This window comes from Rhinolophus ferrumequinum, chromosome 6 (genome assembly GCF_004115265.2).
Source record: "Rhinolophus ferrumequinum isolate MPI-CBG mRhiFer1 chromosome 6, mRhiFer1_v1.p, whole genome shotgun sequence".
Lineage (NCBI taxonomy): Eukaryota > Metazoa > Chordata > Mammalia > Chiroptera > Rhinolophidae > Rhinolophus > Rhinolophus ferrumequinum.
Window position 1 is genome coordinate 30498926 of NC_046289.1, and position 25686 is coordinate 30524611.

Genomic DNA, 25686 nt, shown 5'->3' on the forward strand with positions numbered 1-25686 from the left:
GGAACTCCATGAGGAATGGAATAGTAACAGGGAACCGTTCACATGAGATTATTCTCTGTAAAGGTAGTAGGAATACAAAATCAAGATTGTCTTATTTAAGGATAAAGAGAGCAGAAAACAGGTGGCAACTGAACTGGACTGGAGATGGTAAAGCTGAATACCTGAGCAGGTACTGAGTCAGAGATTCTGACTTGTATAAAGAACCAAAAATGAATAAATACATTGTCACAGGGCAAGTGCTCAAACATGCATAATGTCAATGACAGCTGAAGCCAAAGAACCTGCCAAGGTCTGCCTGCCCTGCCAAGGATCCTGGAACTCCTCCATGTTTCCATGAGAAAGACTGCTGCCAGGAACCAGTAAGTATAGAGGCTAACTCTCATTTGTGCTTCCCTCTGGGCAATGCATTTTAAAAATTCCCTAGAGCCTGCATCTGGCATCAATTAGGGTATTATAGCCAAGTTCCGAAATTCATCAACCCCCAAGCCGCACGTCTATTCTGTACAGGTCTATCGATCCTGGCTGTTGCATGGGCCTCCCGGGAGCACAAATGAAATATCAAGCAGTTGGCTATGGTCAAAGAGGACTTGTCTGTTTTCCCCCCACCTAAGGAGATTTATTGTCATTGAGGCAGAGGAGATTCTTCTAGATGCATTATTTAGACTCCAATCATTTTCCTGCTTACTGAACTCACAGCGATTGTATTCTCTCAGAACTAAACGACAATGATGATAATCATTTTATGAGATAGATTTTTAAACATTTTTTCTCTTTTAACCCTCAACTCCCTCAGAAGCTGAGTCTGTTCATGTTCTCAACTTTCTTAAGATGGAACCCAGAAAACAGCCTAGGCTCTGTATAATAGAAAAAAACACTAAATCTCAGAGAGGAAAGCAACTAGTCTCTCATTCATTTGGGACACAAAGAAACCCGGGCTTAGGGCTAAGAGCCCTTCACAACAGGCATGAACTCTGTAAGTGCCAGCTCAGCACTAAGTCGGATTTGAGTGGTAGGACCAGGAAAACCCTGGTAAGACATTTTGTAACTGCTTTGTTACTAATACATAAGATTGATACCCACATTCAATGAGCCTAGGCTAAAAATTTGGTTCTATGTAAGGCTCTTCAGAAAGGGGTCTTATAACAAGGGAAAGCCTCCAGTCTTCCTAATCTGGCCCTGGTCATTCAATTCAAAACCCTGCAGAATTTTTTTAAGTACCAGGACCTCACGAGGGAGGTACAACAGTGGTGAAGAAACGTCAGCACTTCCAACATGGCAGCGTGTACAGGAGGAATCGCCATTATGTACATGATGATTTGCAAAAAAAGAGGCTCGGAAAAACTTCTCAGTAAGATGTGGTCAGTAGTATCCATTAGCCCTTCACACCTGCAGGTTTAACAATTTAGTTAGTTTTTTATCTTCTTCCCTGCTTGAAGCTACTAGCTCTTTAGCTATTAAAGCCACAGTCTAAACAGAGGCTATCATAGGACTAAGCTTCTCCTTCCCCCACTACGCTTTGTCCTTTTAAGTCTCTGCCTCTGAGTTTCACTTCCTGTATGGCGGAGTTTAAGTGCCTACTAAATGGATCTCCCAATGGATAACAAATATACATTTTTGACAAAATACAAAAACTACCTAAAGTCACTGGAGACTAAACAAAAAAGCAGACAAATTCTGGAGAGACATTAAAACTTGGAAGAAGGGAATGGATGGCACAAGGTGAGTTTCCCATTTTTATGGCTTTTAGGCTCATAGAAAACTGCAGTCCTTCTGGTTGAAGAATCAGAGCAACCATAGCTGCTGGAAAGCAAGAGGGGAAATCTCAGAAGAGAGACAATAAAAGACAGTCCCAAATTCTGTGCAAAAACTCTACACACATCTCTGGCTGATCCCTGAACCATATATGTGTAGGATAGACTCTAGCTAAAGATAAAAAAACTGAATTGAGATTTGAGCTGCTGCCTAAGACAGTTTACAGTTTAAATCCAATGAAATTAAATGCCTGCTAACAAACAAACAAACAAATCAGCACTCTTCAGAGAAATATAACAGAATATACAACATAAACATTTACGACATTCAGGATACAATCTAAACTTACTCAACATTTGAAGAACCAGAAAAAAATATGACTTTCTCTGGAGAAAAAACAATGGAGCCCAACTCTGAGATGATTCAGATTTAGCAGAAAATAATTTTTTAAAACAGTTATAACTATGTTATAAAAGTTATTATAACTATGTTCAATGAGGTAAAAAAACAAGCTTGTAATGAATAAAAACAAGAACTCTACAGAGAAATACAAAGCTGTTATTATCAGTAACCCATAGCAACTGATGTCATGACAAGTGAGATGCAAATTAGAAAATAACATAAGTAATCAAAATAACATATTCAAAAGTACCTCTGCTCAGTTGGAGATTTTTGTTTCAAATGACTTATTTGTATCAATACTAAATTGAAACTTGCTTACTGACACTACAGGCAGTTTTTGCTCTTTGGGAGACTTGACTAGAGAGGGAGAAAAAATTTAGGGAAGTTTGGTGGGGAGATTTTGTGTATAGGTATTTTCATTTAGTGAGGATGTAATGAACAGAGCTTTTCTGCCTGGGATTCCTAATATTCAACACCAGGCCTGCTAGTGGTTCCTACACGGATCAATTGTAGAACACATGCTATGAAATACTCCTGCCAGGCATCTAAAGGAGGCAGGCTACAGAAAATAGAAAGTGCTTTTATATGGAGAAAAGTCATGTTCAGAGAGAAAACATAGAGCATCGAAGTCTTGTCTTCTGAAGTGATTCTAACAGGGAATTACTTAAAAGAAGTATCCGGAAGAGATAATCCCAAATCCACCTTGGGTCTTGCGGTGGTTCCTCTCTCCTTTGTTCGCTGAATTTTACATACTGTGACACACATATTTCAGAAACAGCCAGCCTTTCCAACCCCAAAGATTCCTGGTACTCTCAAAAGCAGGACATAATAGGAAAGGGTACAGATTGGTTTCTGAATAAAACAAGAGGACCCAACTCACAAAAAGTGGTAACAGCCACAATAAGCAGGATTACCAACAAGCCTGAAATTCTTAGTTTTGGAAATGGAGGTGACTGTTCCTCTGAGGGCAAGGAGTATGATTATTTAATTCAATTAAAAGAAAGAAACAATGTCCAAAATACAACAATAAAAGCTCCCAAAGAGTGCTCTTAGCAACTCTGCAATGTGCACCAACTAAATTCAGTTTTCAGTCTTAAAATGAAGCAATGACTCTTTGAGCTAAGACTTGGTCAGTGATCAGAAGAAGAAAAAAAATAAAGTAAAGCAGAAAAACTATAAAACTCCTCTTTTTATCATACTTTTACCACTAGAAAGCTGACCACCAAATCATTCAATATGTAAAATTCTAGAAACTTTACAAAATTCCTTTTTTTAAAATTTATTTTTTGTTATCAAAGAGAATGTCCAGGAACATTGAGTACTAAAGAATCTGTTCATGGCATTGTTTTACAAAAGTTCCTAACGGATACATCATTTTGATGTATCCTTCACTTATTAATGATGAAGTGAATGAACTGATGCAATTACTTAAAAAAAAAAAATTCCAGACAAAAACATCCAGTCTCAATTCTGAATCTGCTGATTGGAGTGAATTCAGTGGTTACAATACCACCACTGGTGAAGAATCAACCTCCCCATAGTAGGGAGCTTTTCAGATCTCACTGAGTCACACAGGTCTCTCAGATATAGGCACCATGTTTGAAGTCTCACACAAAATGTCTGTGTCACTTAAATTACACAATGTGGCAGTGTTTGTTTCATGGGGACATAATCTTGAAAGAAGAGGCGAAGTAGAAAACAACCTGTTTGCATGTTATATGTGAGTACATCATTGCACTGTGCATGGGTTTGGGGGCATTGTAGCCCTTGTTCAAGAGGAATCCCACCAATGAAGCATCTGTCAGCCCTCAGTTGCTCTGCAGATATCTACTCATGTAACCATGTGTTGTTAGGTCAGGGCCCTCTTCATTTACTACTTGGCTCAAATGATTTGAACTGAGTTTGGTTGTCTTTCTCTTCCATCTTAAGCTTTATTTCTCGGCTTCAGGATATGTGGGATACTTGACTGTTTCTATCTTCTCTCGGACTTTGTAGGAGGGATACAGGCCCGTCCTTCCCAGTTTTCTGTTGACACCTTTAGAATAGCCATCCCAATGATTTCCAGCCACACCAATTATATCTCCAGGTTCCATGGGGATTTCATCTGCAGTTCGAGGTTGGTGAGGATAAATGGCAATCTGGTTGTGGGCGTTTTGGCCCCCAAAATAGTAGATGTCGTCCAAAGAATGGAAGTTTGCAGAAGCATCAGGATGCAGTGTTTGCATGATTTCATAAGCAACTCGACAGACCTTGGAAAAGATTGAAAAAAATGTTAGTCTAAGTAAGATCTCCTTCATAGCAATCTGAAAGACCTTGGCCAAAGAGAATAGAACCAGAGTAGGACTGAGAGAATGAAAAGTTGTGGATTCTAATCCTAAATTTTCAGTCCATTTGTTCTCAGATGACGGTAAAAATCATTCTTCAACTCTGTGCTTATCTTTTTTTTTTTTTTTAGCATAAAAGATTATTACAATTAAGGTCTCTGAGAGAAAAAAATGTATACAAATGCTATAAAGTACTTTAAGAATATGAATCAGTTAATTTTAATAACCATTTAGTAAGAGCCACATAGTGCTCCATGTTTGGCACTGGTGGTACAAAAAAGAATAAGACCTGGTTTGGGCGCTTGAAGAATTTAAGGTTTAGGATTATAAATACTTTATAAAAATGCTGCTGCTCCCTTTTCTTCATTCAGTGTTAATCAATCACATACTCATTTCTGCTAAATTGGACTTGGGCTCAGAACTCTTCTCAACAGAAATCCATGTAATTAATTACTCACCATTAATTAGACTGGCAAGTGAGCCAAAACATATTGCCATTTCTATCTACAGAGTTTTAAGTGTGCTGTGTAGATACTAGCATTCTAGGACTGAAATAAGATGGACTAGCCTTTGGGAAAGATGCATCTACCTGATGCACTGAAGGCTACTTAAAAGATTCCTCTGTTCAAAGAATACCTACCATGCCCACTGGATGGCAGGTGAAATTCCACAATCTGAGCTTCATTCCTTGAGCTCAATGCTTGGTGATAAAGTTAGATAAAGTCTTCATGGAGTTATAATATTTTAAGCAATTAATAAATACATTCATTATAGCATAAAAGGGTTTCAGAAACTTTTCTAAGAATAGGTGAACAAAGAAGAGAGAATGCTATAATTTTGCTTAGAAAATTCTTCCATTATACATTGTGAACAGAGAACTCAACTCAGGTCAAATTTTCCTAAATTTCCAGTTGCGGTTATTTCAGTTAATGAAGCTTTATTGTCCCTATACCAATAGGTTTGCATTTACATAAAATGACACTACTAATAGTAATTGTTAATCTGATCATTAGAACAATTTAGGATTACCCAGCAGTCCTTTAAAACTGACATTCATGAAATAAAAAACTGAATGGAAATGCTCATTCTTGACTTTTATGAGCAAATGGAATCTGATTAATCATCACTTTAATGTCTTGAAGAATCTTCACCTCAGGAACTTGAGGGCTGCTTTCTAAATGCTATATGTAATTTGTAAAAGAAACGAAGTTTAGACAGAATTTTACATTTTGCAAATAGGGACTAAAATACAAAGAGATTAAATCACCTGTCCAAATTCTAATGCTAGAATTTCAACTAGACATAGAACTAAGATCTCTAGTCATTACGTTGGTTCTATGTCTAGTTGAAATTCAAGTTTGCTACTTTATCAACAAACTAATTTGATATTGGGAATGTCATGGTACAGTTGAGATCACTGGTAGAACACTGAGACTATAACAAAATGAGGTTCAAAAAGATGTGGAACTTGAACTTTAAATTCAGCCAAAGGCCCACACAGGGCAAGAAAAATCAAGTGGAGACTCTGGAAAGGAAGAAACTAAATAATTAAAACAAAGCAGCTCCAATAATAGTGAAGTACAATAAAAATGATAAAGGCTAATATTTACTGAGTTTTTGCTGTCAGACATTGTTTTTAGGTATTATCTAATCCTCTCAGTAGCCCCATGAAATTCTATCATGCTCATTTTGCATATGTCAAAGGTCAGTTAAGGAATTTGCCCAAGGTTCAGGTTTTGAACCCAGGCAGTCTGTGTGTGCTAGTTAACTGCTACACATATTTTCTCTTGTAGAGCCTGTTCTCCGTGTTCAAATTATAACACCAGAAAGATAAAATATAAGGCTAAGGCCAGCCTTGGGTAAACCTGAGTCTTCTTTTCAGAGCCCCCTCCACCCACTCTTCAATTATCCCTAGCCAGAAATGCATGAACTTGTATTGCCCTTGGGATGACCACAATGCCCACTGTGGCACAGAACCCTAATATGTTTCTTTCTTTCCACTATTAAATATCTCACTCTCATAAAAACATCATTACCCTCAGTACTACACCTCTAGGGACTTTCTGTTGGGAGGAATAATCCTAATTATTAGTTTATACCTTGGTATCAATAGTTATTGATGTGTTAGCTTGCTGGATAATACATGTATTTTCTTAAGCCAAAGAAATAACGAATGGGAAAAATTTCAGACACTGAGGTGAACCCTTTATCCTTCTCATAATGGTGATAATGATAGCAGTTGAGCTTAGTGAGCACCGATTATGGTCCAGGTGCTGTTCTTTTTTTTTTTTTTTTAACTTTTATTTATTTTGAGTGTGTTTTTCCAGGACCCATCAGCTCCAAGTCAAGCAGCTGTTTCAATCTAGTTGAGGAGGGCGCAGCTCACAGTGGCCCATGCAGGGATCGAACCATCAACCTTGTTGTTAAGATAACCGCGTTCTAACCAACTGAGTTAACTGGCCGCCACCTAGGCACTATTCTAATAGTGCACTTGCATGTGCTCTCTCTTCAAACTCAAAAACTCTCAAGAACCCTATGAGGTGGTTATTATTATTATTATTATTATTATTATTATTATTATTATTTTCACATTTTACAGTTGAAGAAACTAAGCCACAGAGAAATTAAGTAAACTTCCAAAAATTAAAATAAAATGAAAAAGGAGTTGGTAAACGGCAGAACTATAATTAATACTCTTTCTGGCTCTCAATCATACTCTAAACTGCCTTAGGATAAATACCTAGACCACTGCTTGCCACATAGTAGGCAGTATGTGTTGAATGAATACCGCTCTAGGCGTAATACCAGCCCAGCAGTGGAGATTCAAGTCCATAGGGAATATTTAATCCTTAAGATCCATCTGTAACATTCTGAGTAATTAACATATTTTCTCTATATTAACCATGGGACAATATACTGCAAAAAGCTAGAAAGATTACTATAATGTTGATGTTTGCATTTAATCATCCTAGATTTCCTCTCAGGGCTTTACAAATCTAAATTATGTGTCAGGTAAATGAAGGCTTTCAGCTGATGTCAATACCTGTCAGTTTGATACCTGACAGGTAGCATGACTGATAGGGGCAAATCCTTTGGTTTGAAAAGCAGTAGCTGGCCACATGTTATATGTTCTATTTCATTCTGTGTTGACATGCACTATATCATTTTTAGAATACCACTAAGCACACAGTAACAGTTAAGAACAAAAATCCTGACAAAGGCTAAAACATAGATATTTGAGAGAAAAAAAACAATTAAAAAGGGAGGAAGGTCCATTCGTCTGAATTTTATCCCTGAGGAGCAACCAGATACATTTGCACGAGCCTCCAAAGCTTTCTCAGAGCAGATGGGATTTTTAAAATTTTTTTGTCAAAATAGACAGGGACAGGAGGACCTCCTCGTATGCAAAGTTGGAAGCAGGTTCTTGTTTCATTGGGTAATGTTGGGATATCTGTGCATTTTTCCTGTAAACTACTTTGTTTTGCTATTCAATGAAAAAACAGTATCCACTGTTGTTTCAGGCGCCATACCTCAATGGAAATTCCTATCCAGAACTATCTGTCTGGAATAAAATGAATGTAATTGTCTGGTTTTTCCCTCTGCACTTTCCAAAATTGATTCAAAGAGTAGTGAGGCCAATTGTGTTGTGTGTGGATTTCGAATTAAAACATTAGAGAGTGTCACATAGGGAAAAAAAGTAATTTTGTCCTCCGGTGATTTTAAAGCTAGAAGAAGGAAAGCACAGCACAGACGCACATTCCTGTAAGTCTCAGCACCTCCCAACATGTAAGGTTCGTTAACTATTCAGACATGTAGTATATATTTATTTATATTTTAGAGCTTTATGACTAGAGCACTGGTTCTTAACAAGGGCACTCTTGCCCCGCCCCCGCCCCGGACACTTGGTAATGTCTGGAGACATTTTTGGTTGCTACAACTTGAGGTGTGGGTGCTACTGGCCAGGGATGCTGCTAAATATCCTACAATGCACAAGACAGTGCCTCATAACAATTTATCTGGCCCAAAATGCCAATAGTGCCTAGGCTGAGAAACCGCGACGAGAGTAATAGACTTTACGCAGGCCTAAAATCTAGGCCTGTAGAGGAGGTGTTACATCTGGGAACGTGACTCTTGATTCATTCATTCTAACAATAAGCATTCAAAAATGTGTGGAGGTTGTTACCAGTTATATGCACCTGTTGATCAGATAGGCACATAGCCAGACTGTCAAAACAGTTGAGCGAGAACAAGTAGTTATTACCCTCCCCTGCGGCCCCGCCTTGAGACTGGTAAAAGGAGCTTCTCAAAAAAAGGATCATCGCCCTAATTAGGGAGAAACATCAGCAGTGGATGCCTTCACAGGAACTTGAAGGCCAAGGGAGTTTTTCCCTTCTGACTAGGATTGCTGCCTATGTGATTCCTGTTCTGTGTAGCTGTCTTTGTGGGTAGTGAGTTGTATTCTTATTCCATATCAAAGAAACTCATATAGGCTTTGCTGGGGTAGATATCTTTCCAACAATCATATCACCACCATCCCATTGTGACAATGTGCATTGTCACATAGTGGGAAACTGCCCATTTCTTTATACTCTCTGAAGTATACTCCCATGAAAATGATGTGGCTTTTCTTTCACATTTTCTTTTCTCAATTTCTTCTAAGTTTTTAGGCATATATTATTCTTACATGATTTATATTTCTTGGAAATTATTCTCTAGTCATATGTGAGTATTTTGCTTACTAGATTCTGGACCAGGGTAAGATCTGTATTTTTATCTCCTTTGAAATTCCCTCTGCACCTAGTATAATTCTGAGCAAATAGTTGTTTAACAGATTGTTGAATGAACTAGCTAATAATATGCACATAAATGAAAGCGCAGAATAAAATCCACAACAGATATTGCTCCGCTGATATTCCATTGGGAATATAAGGCTGACTGCACCACTCATAAAAACACATCTACTAAACCCATAACATGTAATTATCTGCAACAATTAAACTCCAACAATCATTTTAATACGGTACTGCTTAAATTTAATATACAGTTTCTTGCTTGGTAGAAATGTAATAGGACTTGAAGAGGAATTACGTTTACTCTTTCGCATTTTTTATAAAGCAATCAAGTAAGGCAAGTACTGGGCATTTAAGCCTCTCAGTATCAGTGTATCGATGTGTAGAAATGGATGGATCCTGGTAACATATTGGTTGTATGTAAAAATCAGAAAGCATTAAGTAAGCTTAATTACTTGCTGTTTGTTTCTGTTAAACGCTCTGAATAAGCCAAGTACTTCAAACAACTCCAGTAGCTAGCTGGCTTCACTGGAGATGTATTCAACCATCACTTGCAAACAACTAAATATTCAGTGCTCTTAAATAGCTATTTTGGGGGAATCTTCTCATAGTTTTACTAAAGGGATTATTCCAAATATTAGGAAGATTGTACCTGAGTCATAACATTAAAAAACAAAAACAAAAAAACAAGAACTTCCAGACCCCAATATAACCAAAAAGTATTGGCCACTTGAAAATATCCCACTGTCACTTACCTGGGATGAAAAAGTACACACTAAGAAGTCTGCCTGGGACAGAAAGTGTATATCCAGAATCACACCCCGAAGTGAATTTTCTGTGTATCGATTGTGTAATCCAGCTGACCAAGAGATAGAATTATCACTAATAAATTCATAACTGGGGTACCTGAAAAATAAATAAATTTACACATAGTCACTGAAATCATAGTACTCTATTAGTACTCTATCCTATGAGTAGGAAGCAGACCTGCTCTTGTCACTAAGAGTCCCTCTCTTCTAACAGTAAAGAGAGCTTTAAAATTATGGCATTCAACAGAACAGTCAACGAAGCATCTTTGAATCCTTCCGTGGGGCATAAACCATTCTGGAGTACCTTGTATGTTATGTTATCGGCATGCCATGTAAAATACATAGATGTATCAAAATGTCCCTTCTCAATTCATGAGAGAGTTGAAAACAGAAGTCTGCCTATTTTCTTTCTAATGAGTAACTTTTTTTTATTAGTTTCAAGTGTACAAAACAAAGTAATGAGTTATTTCTAAGAGGTCAAGCTGTTTTCATTTGGTCACTGAGCTTTTCCTTTGGAACATAAATATCACAATTAACTGCCATTTAAATAATTAATGCAGAATTTGCAATAATTCAGACTTGTCTTCCCTAACCGCCATCCTAGAAGCACCGTCTTAACCAGTAATGGTAATGGAAAACCATTCTAATACTTTTCTGAGAGCAAATTCCTTTAAGATGTCCACCAAGTAACTTTTTGGTAGTCTCAAGATAGGATGTTTAAAAATATTAAATCAGGATGTCTTTAAAAAGTCCACCCTATATTCAAATGATTGTATTCTGAAATAGAGGTTTAATTATACTCTAGTATAGAGTGAATAAAGTTTTTCAGTGCATGAGGTAGATCTTCAGAGTTAAGTTAAAAACTTTGGAAAGTTACATGAAAATGGGATAATAATTGTACTTTATAAAATTTTGTAAGAATTAAATACATTAAGCAACATAAAGTGCTCAGAAGAACATTACTTACATGTAGTAAATGCTCAATAAATATTGGTTGTTATTTTTAAACATTTTTCCCCCCAGACATCCATCTGGTTTTATTCCTTACTTCCTTTAGAACTCGGCTCAAATATAGCCTTATTAATGAGACCTTTGGCAATTCCTATCCCTTTTACCACTTAATTTTTCTGCATTGCTCTTATTATCTATCATTTGACATAATCTATATTTACTGCCTATTTACTGCATGCATTCCCCACCTCCATCATCCCTAACTAAAGAGAGGCACTTTATATGCTTTGTTCACTCTATTATTCTCAGTACCTAGAAGAGAATCTGGGATATAACAGAGGATCAATAAATATTTGTTGAAAGAATAGTAGTTCCTATTTATAAACCAGAAACATTAGGAGTCAGGTTATATGTCTGTCTCCTACACAGCATTCTCCCCAAATTGGGGCTATACCTTATTTTCCTTTGCATCACAGCATCTAGCATTCCACACACTGCTATGTGAATAAATACATGAACAAGTGAGTGGTACCTATGTCTGGGGCTTTTTCCTAATCCCCTAACAGCTGCTTCAGATTTCTCTCCATTTCACAGTCACCACGGAGCTTTCTCTCATTGCCTCTAATAATGACTGTGAAGGCAAAATCTCTGAGCACTGTTTCAGACTGGTATTCAGTGTTCAGATCTATTTGGCCTCATTATTTTTGACATTTTGCCCTCCTCAGCTCTGAATGAGGGAGATGAAGGAAATATCACATTTGTTCTGAAAAGAAAGCAACCAGAAAGACTTTTAATGTGATTCCTACAAAGCTGCATACACAGGCATGGGGTAGAGATAGCAATAAATAAACACAAAAAGACTTGAGGGTGAAGGACAGGGGGAATTGCTAAAACATACCAGTACAGGTTTTATCCTTGAGTAAAGACTGACTTTGTCAGCATGGCTTGGGTGCTTCAGTGAAACAAAGAAAACAGTGATCCTTCTACTGAGAAGTGACACTTAATTAACATCAATACCTTTCTGAACTTAAACTTCTGAACCTGACTTCCTGGAACCACACCAAAAGGGTTCCCTCCCAGGGAACCATACCTAAGTTCCTCAGGCCTTCTCTCTATAAGCAAAAAACCACTTGATGAAGGATGCTGAATGGGAAAAACAAGCAGAAACAAAGTGAATAAGGGGAGAGGGAGATTTTGCACCGCCAATAATGAGCATGGAATTTTCTGTACAAAAGTGCTTCTTTGTCTTTTGCCCACAAGTATGTCAGCAGAGGAATTCTTCCACTGTGAAGTTGCAGAGATTGGTAATGATAAAAAAATTTTTTTTTCTTCCACCTTATAAAAACTTATTTTTTATATCACCCACAAAGGACTAACTTGAAGTTATAAACTAACATCAAAATTTTTTTTTCTGAAGTCCTTCTTCAGACTGAGGGAGTATCTCCTCTTCATGACTCAGAAAATTAAAATTAAAGGATTTTCAAAGAGGAAAAATATGCATAAAATGCTATACATTTATTATCAAATATGGGGGAAACTGCTGCCTGGACTACTATGGGGAGAGGAATTACTAACTGCTGACCACAAAAAGGAAATTCAAGTTTTAGTATTCCTATAATCCAAGTACTGCCAACTGTACTACAAGGGTTGCTTGGTGTAAAATTATATTAATAATGCTGTGTTATGGATCAAAGCTCTTTGATCCATAACACAGTATTATAATTTTACACTAAGCAACGCTTGTAGTACAGTGAACCTTATATACCTTTATCTAGATACTTCCAAGTTGAGAAATCTAGCTTAAGAAAATAATGTTGATAATTTTAGGCACACATCATTGTTTTTTTTTAGAAGAGTAGAAATAACCTAACTATCCAATATTAAAAGAATGATCAAATAAGCAATGGCATATCCATATAGTGGATATGTAGTCATCAAAAAAGATGTTTAAAATGATTTTTTTAGTGACTTGGGAAAACAGATCTATTAAGCAAAAAAGAGTTCAAATTATACAGAATATGATCAACTACTAAAATGTGTAACTATATAAACGACTGAAGGTAATGTGTCAAAATTTAAACAGGTGTTGCCACTGAGTAATGGGATTTGGGGTAATATTTTTTTCCTTGCTTTATACTTACCAACTTCCATATTTTCTAATGAGCATGAATTATTTTGCTAATCAAGAAAAAAGAAAAAAAGGAAAAAAGCTTGTAATGCATTCAAGAACAAATAAGAGTAGATAAAATTAGTATTTTAATATTTTTTTTGACCAAGCTACAAATTCAGTTTGGTATTTTAAAATGAAGAAGCATGGTGAACAATTTTCACTTTGTTCCTCGCTAATAAGTGGGGATATTAAACTGGAAAAATACTTGTGAAAATTTTATATTGTGTTTTATGCCTAAATGTTCATTTAATCCCTAACTTTTATATTAAGAATTATAATTACATAACTTGGCTTGTACTTTGCTGATGCATTTCTCAGTCCTTTGTTTATAAGTGTGTGTGTGTGTGTGTGTGTGTGTGTGTGTGTGTATGCACTCCATAGAAAGAGTTAAGAAAAAAAGAAATTTATATTAGGTTAACATCAATTCTTAGCAGGTAGAAATACAATTTAAATTATTATCCAATGAGTTGGATAAATACCTGCATTATAGTTCTCATTCTACATTTGATTTTCTTCCCAACCCCTATTTGTGACATAAACAAGGGACCAAGAAATGAATTAATTAATTAAGTAGTCAAATAGCTTAAATGATTAACTGCTAATAAAATACTTTCATAAACTGATGGGATTGAAATAATTCAGTATTTACTAGCACTAGTTACTAGCGCTAGGTACTCCGTCTGACGTGTTTATAAACTAGTGAGGGAGACAGAAGTAAGTAAGCGTTCAACACTAATAGGGATGTACAGAGGAGGGACACAGTCAAGCATTCAGGGATGATTTCTGGAATAGATAACATCTGAGCAGAGCTAAGATTACAGTATTCTTCTCACTCATTCCCTACTTTCACATATATTTAACACATCCTTTATTTATTGACAGTAAATAAAGGCCAAATCTAGGTTCATGCAGATCCTATGAAAAATTCCCAATCGTTACGTGTTTTCCTAACACCCAATGTTAACTCTATAGTAGCACTACTCACACTACAGAATTACTGTCTGTTTTCCCGATAGATTGGAAATTCCTTGAGAGCAGAGAGTGTCTTGCTTATCATGGAATTCCCAGCACCTAGTACAGTGCTAGAAATAAAGGAAGGCTCAATAAATGAGGGTTACTGTTCAATACATACTAGTAGTCCTATTCCTGCACTTACAGAACTCATTTTTGATGCTTTACTTTTCTTTAACATAACCTCCAAATTCCAGACATTTTTATAAGATGAAAACTCATACCCTCCGTATGTTTTCATTGCCCATAACTGTTAGTGAAGTTAGTGAGAACAAAAGGACAAGCACCCGGTGAGTTTCATCGCTAACAGTCCTGTATAGTTGGTGTGTTACGGACTGAATGTTTGTGTCCCCCCAGAATTCATGTTTAAGCCCTAACCCCTAATGTGATGATATTTGGAGATGGCGCCTTTGGGAGGAAACTAGGGTTAAATAAAGGCATGAGAGTGGGGCCCTCATAATGGAATCAGTGCCTTTTATAAGAAGAGACGCCAGAAAGCTTGCTCTGTTTTCTAAGCATACAAAGAGGTTATGTGAGTACATAGTGAGATGGCAGCTGCCTACAAACCAAGAAAAGAGGCTCCAGAATGAAATTTACTTCTTGCCGGCACCTCACATATGCTTTGATCATATTAACAAGTTATACAAATAAACAGTTGTTTGAATGAAAAAAACCCCAATAGTCAGTAATAATATTATAAAAAGAATCATAAGTACACATGGGAATTAAGGATTCCTTTCAACTGAAGAGTCCCACTCTAGAATTACTAGTTCATCTAACTTACTTTGTTTTTGCCTCCTTTAATAAGGAAGGGTCATCTGTGGCCAAATACACTCTCTTTTTATCCACTTGCATCCTGCGAGCAAGAAGCTGAAAATGTTCTTCAACATGTACCATGTACTCCTCGATGGGATGGAAGGCTGCTTCTGTCCCCACTTTGTCTGTACGTCTGACGTGGACTCTGGGTAGTGGTGGGGAGCAAAGAGAGAAAGTCAGATTCTGCTGATAATGTTCCCATCTACTGCATGCTCTATTCATAGTAGTCTTATGGACATTTAAAAGCAATTTTTCTTTCGTTTTCACCATTTAAAAAATGAAACAAATATATTTTTTTTTGGAATTCAAACACATATATTCTAAATATATTTGCATATTAACACAATACAAGGGGGAATTAAAAAATAAGTAAAGCCTTGAAGAATGCTTTTTCATAAAGTAATTGGCGTATCAGGAATAAGTGAACGATTTCAGTTAGGCTCCATACTGGGCAGCAAAATACCAACCAGCGTTCCAGAGAAAACGGTATATTTTTGACAACAAATGATACCAAGATTCACAGTTGTCATTATAGAACATTAAGCACATTGTAATGTTTTGATGCCAAGTTTTCTTTTTCTTCATTTTACCCTGTATAGCAACTGTAACTGCCAACTTGAGGAATTAAAAGTTGCCCCAGGAAAACACAGACCGACATGGATTCTTCAATCAAAGCAGGATTCAATCAAAGCAGGCAAAGCTTTTAAGGGTTTTTACTATTTATAAGTTCATGGAGCCATTCCAGTCCTTTTGTATGCATAATGAATTTCATCTCTCTCGTTTTCACTCTATCAAACACAAGCAGATGCTGATCTCATCTGTCCTATTTAAGAAAAGCTCCAAAATTGTAAAACTGGGGACAGACGTTTACATTGTCCTGCACTGAATAAGACACTGACTTCCACAATATTCTCTTCCCATCTTAGTGTTTTCAAAGTAATTTTAACAAAAATAAGAATAATAGTAATCATAGTTTGTTTTCATACATTAAAACGCTCCTTAAATTTGCCCTTTCTGTATTCCCCCATCTCCCCAAATTACTAAACCACTATTCGTATGTCAGAAAAGGAAAAAGGTAGATTTGTTTCCCTTTAGGTCAAAAAAAGGTCAGCTTTTTATTATGAATCTGGAGTGAGGGTTTGATTTCACTGGAGTTACTCAGATATCTTCATGGCTAGTCTTTTCTTTGCGTGCCAGACGATAGCGCAGATGTGAATATTATCATGTGAACACCTCTATCATCTTTTCCTTCTCAGATCCTTTCTAATCACTGCTTCTCTTAGGAAGTTGGAATTGTTCACTGTGCTTCAGAGATGAGGAAGGACAAAAATACTATTCTACTGAATTTCAATGAAAATTTTCGTGAGAAGAAATACTATTTGATACTCTGATTTCACCATGGACTTTCTTTAGCCCTAACATTTGGAACAGGGGTCAATAACTTTTATACATATGAAGACTGAGACACAAGGGAAGAAGTGGGGTGGGAGCTATGAAAATAAAAATGAAAACAAAGGAGAGCTGTAATAATAGAACAATAAAAGGAAGAAGAGCATTTGAGACAGTGGTAAAGTACTGCTAAGCAATTTTCTCAATTCTACAAGTACTCCTGAAATTAGGCTTGGATCAATAATTTGACAGAGGACCTTAATGAAATCTCTATGGAAGAATCAGAATGTTAGACCTGTGAAGGATATTAGAAGTCATTTCATTTAATGTAACGCTTTCATCTGACTCTTAAAGAAGGTGATGCTTCTGAAGACATGTCAGTGAACAAAAAGACAACATAAGACAAAGGGAGACTGGTTTCTCTTATACACGTTTCAACCCAGTCTTCACAAAAGTAAAAGTCATTTGTGTACCCCACTGATTTTCACTATTAGATATCGAGGTCTTTTGGGGCAGGGAATCTGATTTTATTTATTCCCCATTGCACCAAACACAATGAATGAATGATTGAATGAATGAATGAATGATGGGTGGACACAAAAGTCTAATTGTTTAGCATTATGTTAGTAAACCTTAAATAGCATCTAATCTAAGTTTTTTGTTTGTTTGTTTGTTTTTTAAATTTTAAACAAATGAGGAAAGGGTGGTGACTAATGAAGTCCCAGAATGATAAAACCACGTAACTTGTTAGTGGTGAAAGCTAGATGGGACACTCAGATTCTTGAATCCCAGTGCACCCCTCTTTCATTACAGCACACTACCTAATGTGCAAGTAACTTAATTGTCTGTGGTACTTCATTCTTCTATATTTAGTCAATTTTCAATACGGTGGATGGTTGATGGAAAATTAATAAGGGTTGCTTTCTGATATGTAGAACTACAGGAAATCCAAACAAAATTAAGACGGTTCTGGAACTTTGGGCAGAGATATTTTCCCTTTAACTTCCTCACCTGTAAAATAATTATCTCTGTCCATTTCACAGGACTGTGTTACAAGATTGATGAGATAATGTAGTTAAAGGTATTTTGGTAACTTACCTACTATACTGCTATCTTTCTCTATCTTTCAAAATCCTGTTCAAACAATGCAGCTATGAAGTCTTTTCTAATCCAGATGGAAATATATTTCCCCTTCCTTGACCTTTCATAATACTTTTTAAACTTCTCTCAGAGTATTTATCACATTCTACCCACACAATGTTAGTTGTGTAAGTCTCTTAACCCATACTCCATAATGAGCCACAAGGAGACATTTAAAAAAATTAATCTCTGTCCCCTACACTAGCAGGTATTCAATAAATGTCCTGCAAATAAGTGAATGAATCAACACATGTATCAGTATTAATCAATAGCTGACTTTATCACAAACAACATAAGCTACAGAATGCCTTAGTCTAGCTTACAAATCTATTTTCAAGAATTATTTAAGCATCAGTCTCTCTGAAAGGTGATAATATTTTACAGTACATTTTCCCCACAGAACTGAAATCCTTTTTAAATCCTTATATTATCATATCATCACTTTTAGGGCACATATTACTTACCTTATTTTATAGATGGAAAACTCAAAGCCCAAAACTACTATAAAGTAAGCTGGCTCAGCATTAGGGAAAAGCCAGGAATATTACCCAGTCTCTTAAACTCTTGATGCAATATTCTTTCCATTAGGCAAAGAGCATTTCCCATGGTGTGAAATCTAGCATCAGGACCCAGGAAAACTCCTCTTCCATAGCCTTTTACATATGCGTACAGGAGCACATGCTTGTGAACAAATATACTCTTTTGGGTTTTTCTTGCTCGCAGGATTTCCTGATATATCTCCCTTAACATAAACACGAGACTGAATACATATGTACATTGTAACTCCCAAGTGGGCCAAGAGATCATTTTAAATAATAATTTAACATTATCTAGTACAAACGATAGCCTTATGCTTAAAATAACTTCCAGGACAGAAAAAAAATAGAACATCGAAAAGCAAAATAATGACCAGTGGCAATTAATGAAACCTAAGAATAAGGTGCAATCGAAAAGCTATAAATACGATAGCTTCATCTCATGGCCCTGTTAGGGTAAGAGAGGAGTCATGTACAATATCCAGAATACTCCCTTTCCTCATTTCCTTGTTTCCCCAGGAAAGATAGCTAATTTCAGAAATATGGGCTTAATATATTTATTGAATGTATAAATAAAATACGTGAACAAAGGAAGAAAGTTCTCCCTGTGGCCTAAAGTGAACTCTGGAACCTGTTTTTGGGTGAAGCTATGAAAATTAAACGGTAAAGTTCACAATACTTTGTAAAGGCATATATCCCTGCTACTACATAGCACTTTATGAGGAACAAATCAGATTCTTACCCAATCACTGGATGTTTGAAGCCAAGCTTCTTGGTGGCCTCTTCTATCTCCTTTTCCAGCCAGGGTTGTGGGCGGATCAAGTATTTGACGAACTGAGACACCCACCACACTGCAGGATCACCATGCACTCGAACAAGACGGTCTGCAAGGTCTTCCGGTACAGCCAGCGGTAAATAAGGAGGACGAGGATGAAGGCTGTCTACAATGGGAAGCTCGACCACCTGAACATTTTTGTCTTTTATTTCACCTGAGAGAATATCCAAATATCATCATCATCACACTGTATTCCTCATACAACCACCATTTAACAAGAACTCACTCTAGGTGTATCACCTTCATAGAAACTTCTAATGAAGTATTATAATTTTCACTTTACACAGGCAGTTAAGTAACTTTGCCCAAGGTGTTAGTGCAAAAGTGACAGCTGAATTTCACATTCTGGCTGGTGTGCCTCTCAAGTCCATAGTCTTCTTTTCATACCCCAGATAAAGATGGTATCCAGCACTCAAAGTATCTAATCAGAGAATAACCATGTTGCCAGTGGACAAAGCCAGCTAGGCAAAGTTCTGGTTTTTGTAATTGTTGTTTTTCTAATTAGACAATAGAGTGTTCTCTAAACTTCCAGCTTGTCATTACAGCAAATGGTCCTTGCATTAGTTTCATGACAGAGCAAATGACTCTAGAGATACCTAAAGATTACAATTATAAGAGAAGACTCTTTATCTTTTGAAGAAAAAAAAATTAGGTAATTCTAAAGTCTTTTTTTTCTTGGCCAAAGTAGACCTATTATGTTCTCAATTATGATAATAGAATCTGTGTTTACCTGGATACTTTAAAGTTAGAACAGAGATTAGATGCCAATTTTTGTAGATGATGATTAGTTTCAGAATCCAGCTACTACATATCATTAGTGTTACAAATATACCATTAATGTTCGTGTTTCCCCGAAAATAAGACCCAGCCGGACTATCATCTCTAATGTGTCTTTTGGAGCAAAAATTAATATAAGACCCGGTATTATATTATATTATATTATATTATATTATATTATATTATATTATATTATATTACATAAGACCCGGTATAGTATATTACATTATATTATATTTATTATACATATTATATTACTTTATATTATATTATACCCAGTATATTATATTATATTATTATATTACATTATACATTATACATATAATTGATTCTTAGAATAATATTACATTATACATCTAATATGATACATTATTATATTATATTACATTACATTATATTTATTATACTATAGACCGGGTCTTATATTATCGTAAAATAAGACCGGCTCTTATATTAATTTTTGCTCCAAAAGACGTATTAGAGCTGCTGGTCTGGCTAGGTCTGATTTTCGGGGAAACACAGTATTAATTCTATAATGCAATAAGAACAAACCAATATGTGATAGCCAACATCCCTAAAGTTTACTTTCCATATTAAAGACCACGTAACAATAACTAGAAGACACAAAGACACCCGGCAGAGATTTCACAAATATAAAATGTGCAGAATTAAATTTTCAATAACAGAAAATATTAAACTGAACATACAAAATAACTCCAGTAAAGGTGTTGTCATTGTGCATAATAAATTAGAATCACAGTTAGTCAATGGACCATTAAAGAAGGTAGTTGTAGAGAATAAACCTACAATACATTTAAAATGTATCCACCAGAATGAAACACAATCCTCAAATTCTGTTTTTCTGCATATATGCAAAATGTTTTAAAATAAATTACATGATCTGGGAATATAATCACTCAAACCAAATGCAGTTATTAGAAAGTCAGTTGGTATAACTAGGAATTAAAAACGTCTGGTTAATATATTTTTTCTCTGATATGTAAAACTCATTTCAGGATTCTTAGAACAAAGCCCTTGAAACATGACATTTGCTGCATGAATAAATAGGAATTAAAAAACTTACCACCAGTACTGCAGTTCATCTAGGGTGCCAGTTAAGAAAGAGTTGGGCAACTTTATCAGATGAGAAACTGTAATTAAGAGTGTTTGGGAAAAAGGGAGCTGCATTTTAAATTAAACTCTAATAGTCTCCCTAAGGCCAGGAAAATTGGGTGCTTTCCCTGACGTGGATGATAAGAGAATTACTACATGAATTAGAAAACAAGGAAGGGAGAGAGGTAGTTCTTTTTTATAAAAAACAAAGAGAGAAATAAAGGAAGACCCTACCCTCTCATATATGACCATAAACAAAAGCAAAATTAGTAGGGCTACCTTCCTTTTGTGATTCCTTCCTAACAAGGTTATTCTAAATGTTCCATGTAACTAGCTCCAAACTGTACTTACATGTAAGTATCACCCTCTGATTGCCCCAAGGCATCTTCTTTAAAACTAGCCCTACTGACAGCTTTCAGAAACAAAACTATGCCTATACCTTCAAGACAGAGAACTCAAGTTTATTTTTGTTGATTTTTTTTGATTTATTCACTTGTTCTGATATTAATTGAATACTACTATGTGCCAAATACTGTTATGAGGCACAGTATATAGTGATGACATGGCTCTTGTTCTCCAAAATTTCCAGCTCAAAAACCTCACCCAGAACTAGACTGTTTCCAGGGAAGGAAAAATAAAATATCATCACCAACAAATATGCTACCAAAAAAATATCAATATTACAGTGCCTAGTAAAATATGAAGAAAAGAGTATCTATATTTGTAAATGGGAAAAAAGTGGCATAGAATAAAAGGTTAACTTCCTTAATAATGACATATTTCAAAATGAAAGAAAATAACATAGTACATGCTATGTTAGGTCCCTTCTTTTACTTAGTTTGCCATGTCACATCTTTTATTCTATTGGAATACACATTCAAAAAAATTTAAATCTGGAATAGATCCTAGAGATAATCTTATTCAGTGTTTCTAAAACTTTAGTCATTTACATACCACCTTTATAACTTTTACCACATCCATCTGCACTATTTAATGTTTTAAAATTTCACTTTTCAAAACTTAAATGAATTTATTTTATAGATGGTAGTTATAAATATAACTTCATTGAAAACAAAACCATGTTATTAAATTCTAGTACATAGATACTGTTGCTTATTAAAGGGCTCTGAGCTCAAGCCAGCTTGCTATTAAAAAGATTATTAGTGAAGTTTTAACGGGTGATAATTGCTTTTCCCTTACATCTCCTATGAGTTTGAAACGAAATGAGAAACAGAAAGAGGAATAAAATGACAACTTAAATACCAGCTTGATTACCAATAAGGATGAATTGGAGAATAGGGATTTTTTGGGGGTTTTTGGCCTCATGGGTTTCCTTCTAGTTCCCACCCAGTCCTAAGCGGAGTCTGTCAGCCAAGGCCTACTCCAAGGTGGAGGAGGAGACACATGTACTCTGAGAATGGGCCACACCATGGAGAAGCCAGAAAGACCTGTGCCTCACGTGTTTGGCTCCTCCTCCCAGACTCACCAATTGTGTAACACATTCCTTTCCTTGCAAGTGGAAGGGAAATGAGGTAGACAGAAAGAGAAAAAAACCACTTCTGTACTTTCCCTTTCTAAGGAATGTAATTTATTTCCTTTGTATGGAAACTCTTGAAGAACGAAGGAGTCACAGTACCCACCCCTGCCCACCTCCACCCTCACCCCCAAACAATTACCCCGTATTAAAGAACTATTAAAGATATCTTGATATCAAATAGAGACTTTATCTTTGGCATAATCAGAAAGACTGAAAAAGAAATAACTTTCTCAACTATGTGTGATTCAATGTTTGTTTTAATGTTTTATCAGGAAACTGCCTGAAATTATCTCATATGTCAGCTAGAATCATCTCTAGTAATCTGGTGTAAGTTTCAGTTTGGGAAACACAGATTTAAACTCCCTCATTTTACAGAGGAAACAAACTAAGAGAGGTTAAATGAACTTCTTAAAGATAATACAGCTAATAAAATGGCTAGGATCAGACTCTAGTGTTTACTCCATGACTTATATGACATTCTGCTTTCTGGAACATATATATTTATTTAATTCATTTAAGTATGGCCCATTTGATCCGTCAGAGTGTCCTGCCATTCTATTAAGACTTTAGTGTTGGGGGGCAAAAAAAAAAAAAGCACTGCATCAACCTTCCATCAAGAGAGTAAGTCATACATAAGTCAACACTAGCCATTTGAAAAGAAAGTAGCCTGGGCATTACACAATTGACTACCCAGTTCAACTGGAATTGATATGATCATTACCGATTATTTCAGGGACTCATTTTCAAGACTACCTCCTCTTGTTGATAATTCTGTTTTATAAGGTCATTCTCTTTGCTAAGGGTAGATAAGACTCAAAAGGCTTGTTAGTGCTCTCTTCCAGGAGCATACATGGCTCTTTGAAAGGGAGGATCTCCACAGCTGCATGCGAGTACCTACAGAGAAGCCCTCCTCCTTACCAGTCAATTCATTACAGCCCCATTTAAAAGCATTACTCTGTCATCATTCCCTGTGAGTAAGACAGAGAAGAGACACTAGCCCTGGAGCTAGTCAATTAGTTATTAGTCTTCAGTAGACTCAAGAGAAAGGACTTGGGAAGCTTAACATCCACCATGAATGAATAGGTTCCGTTATAATGAAAAATGTCTCAAGGGTGGAAAAGATTGTGGGTCCCAGTCCACAGATTTCTTCTGTATTTACTGTCTTGTTTCTTCGGTTGCTACTAAGCACTTTAGTTGCTATCACTCTGATTTGTGAAAGAAGCAAAAACTCAAGAAGGGGAACTCTCCTGAAGACAGAACCCAGAGCTCAGAATGGTCAAGGAAAAGAGGTATGGAATAGGGTTGCCAGTTGAGAAAATCTCCAGAAGGACATAATTACCTCGAACTTAAATTTCCCTTGGGGGATGAGGGGATTATGAGCAACTTTTTGGCACTGCCAACTCAGAAAAGCTGTCTGCTTTCTGAACTGAAGCCTCTTACAGAAGTTTCCCTCAATCCCCGCATAGGTCCAGACATCCCCCAAACAGGTACAGAGGGGTAGAATGAGGTTTTAATTCCCTTCCTAAGAGTTGCCTTGAATGGTTGTGGTGCTAGGTGCCATCATGCCCAACAGCCATTCCAAGGACTGTGCCAACTACTGAGACTCATAGCCCTATTTGAGGCTAGAGCAGGGAGAGACATAAACAAAATATAGCAAGACAAATGCCATGACTGTAGTGCATAGTGATTATGAGTATGGGGTTTGGAATCACAAAAATTGGTGTTCAAATCCTCTCTCCATCACTATCAGTTGTGTTACCCTGAATAAGTTTCTTCATCTGAAAAATGGCATTGATAATAGCACCTTACTCATCTGTAAAATGGGATTAATAATAGTCTCTTGCTCATCGAGTTATTCTAAGGTCGAAATACGGCACAGAGAAAGGTCAGCACGATGTCTGATGCATAATAATTCTAAAAAAAAAAATGTTAGTTCTTTATCCTGGGATCAGTTCTGCTGAACAGTTCTCAAGAAGCTGGCTCTAGTTTGGTCCAGGAAGAGATTATTTGCCAAAATATCGCATTCTCTGAAAAATGCATCATTTCAGTGAGACAAAGATATGTTCCCAAATATTTTAGATATAAGGAGATATAAGATATACACCCAAAGTAAATCTTATTCATACTGTTCACCATAGGCAATAGAATGATGAGCAGCTTTTATTTTTTTTTCAAAATATTCAACAAATGTCCAAACTGAAGAGCAGCAACTCCAAGCTATCTGAAAGTTCTCACAGAATTATCATCACTAACATGATGAAAACCCTATTCTAACTTGAAGTACAGAACAGCAGTCAGGGGTCTAACCTAGTATGACTTCCCCTCCTATTGCAGCAAACAATTTGTATCCTTAAGTGATATCCACAAAGTCTATCTGGACTTCTGGGCTTTACATTTTCTTTAACTCTGTGTGGTCAAATATGATGCTGACTAAATTCTCACTAAACTCTCTGAGACTTGTTAGAGGAGACAAGAATAAAAACATATCAAGATCTAAAGTTAACTATTAATAGCTGTGAAACCTCTAGAGGCATGGGGGAGTTTTCTTGATTTTATGGCCATTAAAAAAAAATCACAGAAATGTGTGAGGTCTGTTCTTTGGAATTTTAAAAATGATGACATTGGTATTATATCCTCATTTAACGAGTGGACTCTGTCTTCATTTAAAGTATGGAGGGAAGCCACACTATTGAAAAGAGAACATCTGGGAGACTCTCCTTTTGTTTTCCAACTACGGCGGCTGATGGAGGTATGTTTTGAACTTGAATGAGCAACTGTCGCCTGCCACATGAATTCCATCACTGCTCCACTTAAGCAACAACTCAAAAGACTGTTGTTACTGCCAGTGTGAAGCCTTCAACCAATTGAGTGAAAAGTTCTAAATTCAGTCATATGACACAGTGCAGAGTTAGCAACACTCGTCAGAATTAGCACATCGCACTGCGGGAACGGTGGTGTGGCATTCTTATGAGGGGCTTGCTGCTTTTACTAGAAAGAAATGCCTTGCAAAAGCAACTAGACTCGTGGTTCACTGACCTCAATGATACTCTGACAGACTTAACACTAGAAAGGGACTAAAAGAATGACAAATGGAAAATATGTGGTATCTTAGTGAGTTACGCAGACCAGGGTAAGGCAGGCAGGACCGCGTCAAAAGAAAAAGACAGAAAAGATTTGCTTTACGACACAGAAGGCTCCCTGAAGTCATTCTTAATGTTTCTGAAACAAATTTATTCATTTAACTTTTATATACATATATCTGTTACTTTGCTAAAAAGTTCCATACGGTCCTCTGACAGCTTGCTCTTAAAAGGGATACTGCCAAGTTTCTTTG

General features: G+C 36.3%; 1 protein-coding gene across 2 annotated transcripts in view; it reads right to left on the reverse strand.

The window, feature by feature from the left end:
* Positions 1 to 3122: 3122 nt before the first annotated feature.
* FUT8 (fucosyltransferase 8) overlaps positions 3123 to 25686 on the reverse strand; it is a 212372-nt gene continuing 189808 nt past the window's right edge. For both annotated transcript variants that reach the window (XM_033108282.1, XM_033108281.1), the window contains exons 9-12: positions 18833 to 19079; positions 14994 to 15170; positions 10024 to 10174; positions 3123 to 4403 (exon numbers count right to left, since the gene is read on the reverse strand). In XM_033108282.1, the coding sequence (XP_032964173.1) occupies positions 4086 to 4403; positions 10024 to 10174; positions 14994 to 15170; positions 18833 to 19079 (893 nt within the window). In that variant the 3' untranslated portion in view covers positions 3123 to 4085. The remainder of the gene's footprint in view (positions 4404 to 10023; positions 10175 to 14993; positions 15171 to 18832; positions 19080 to 25686) is intronic.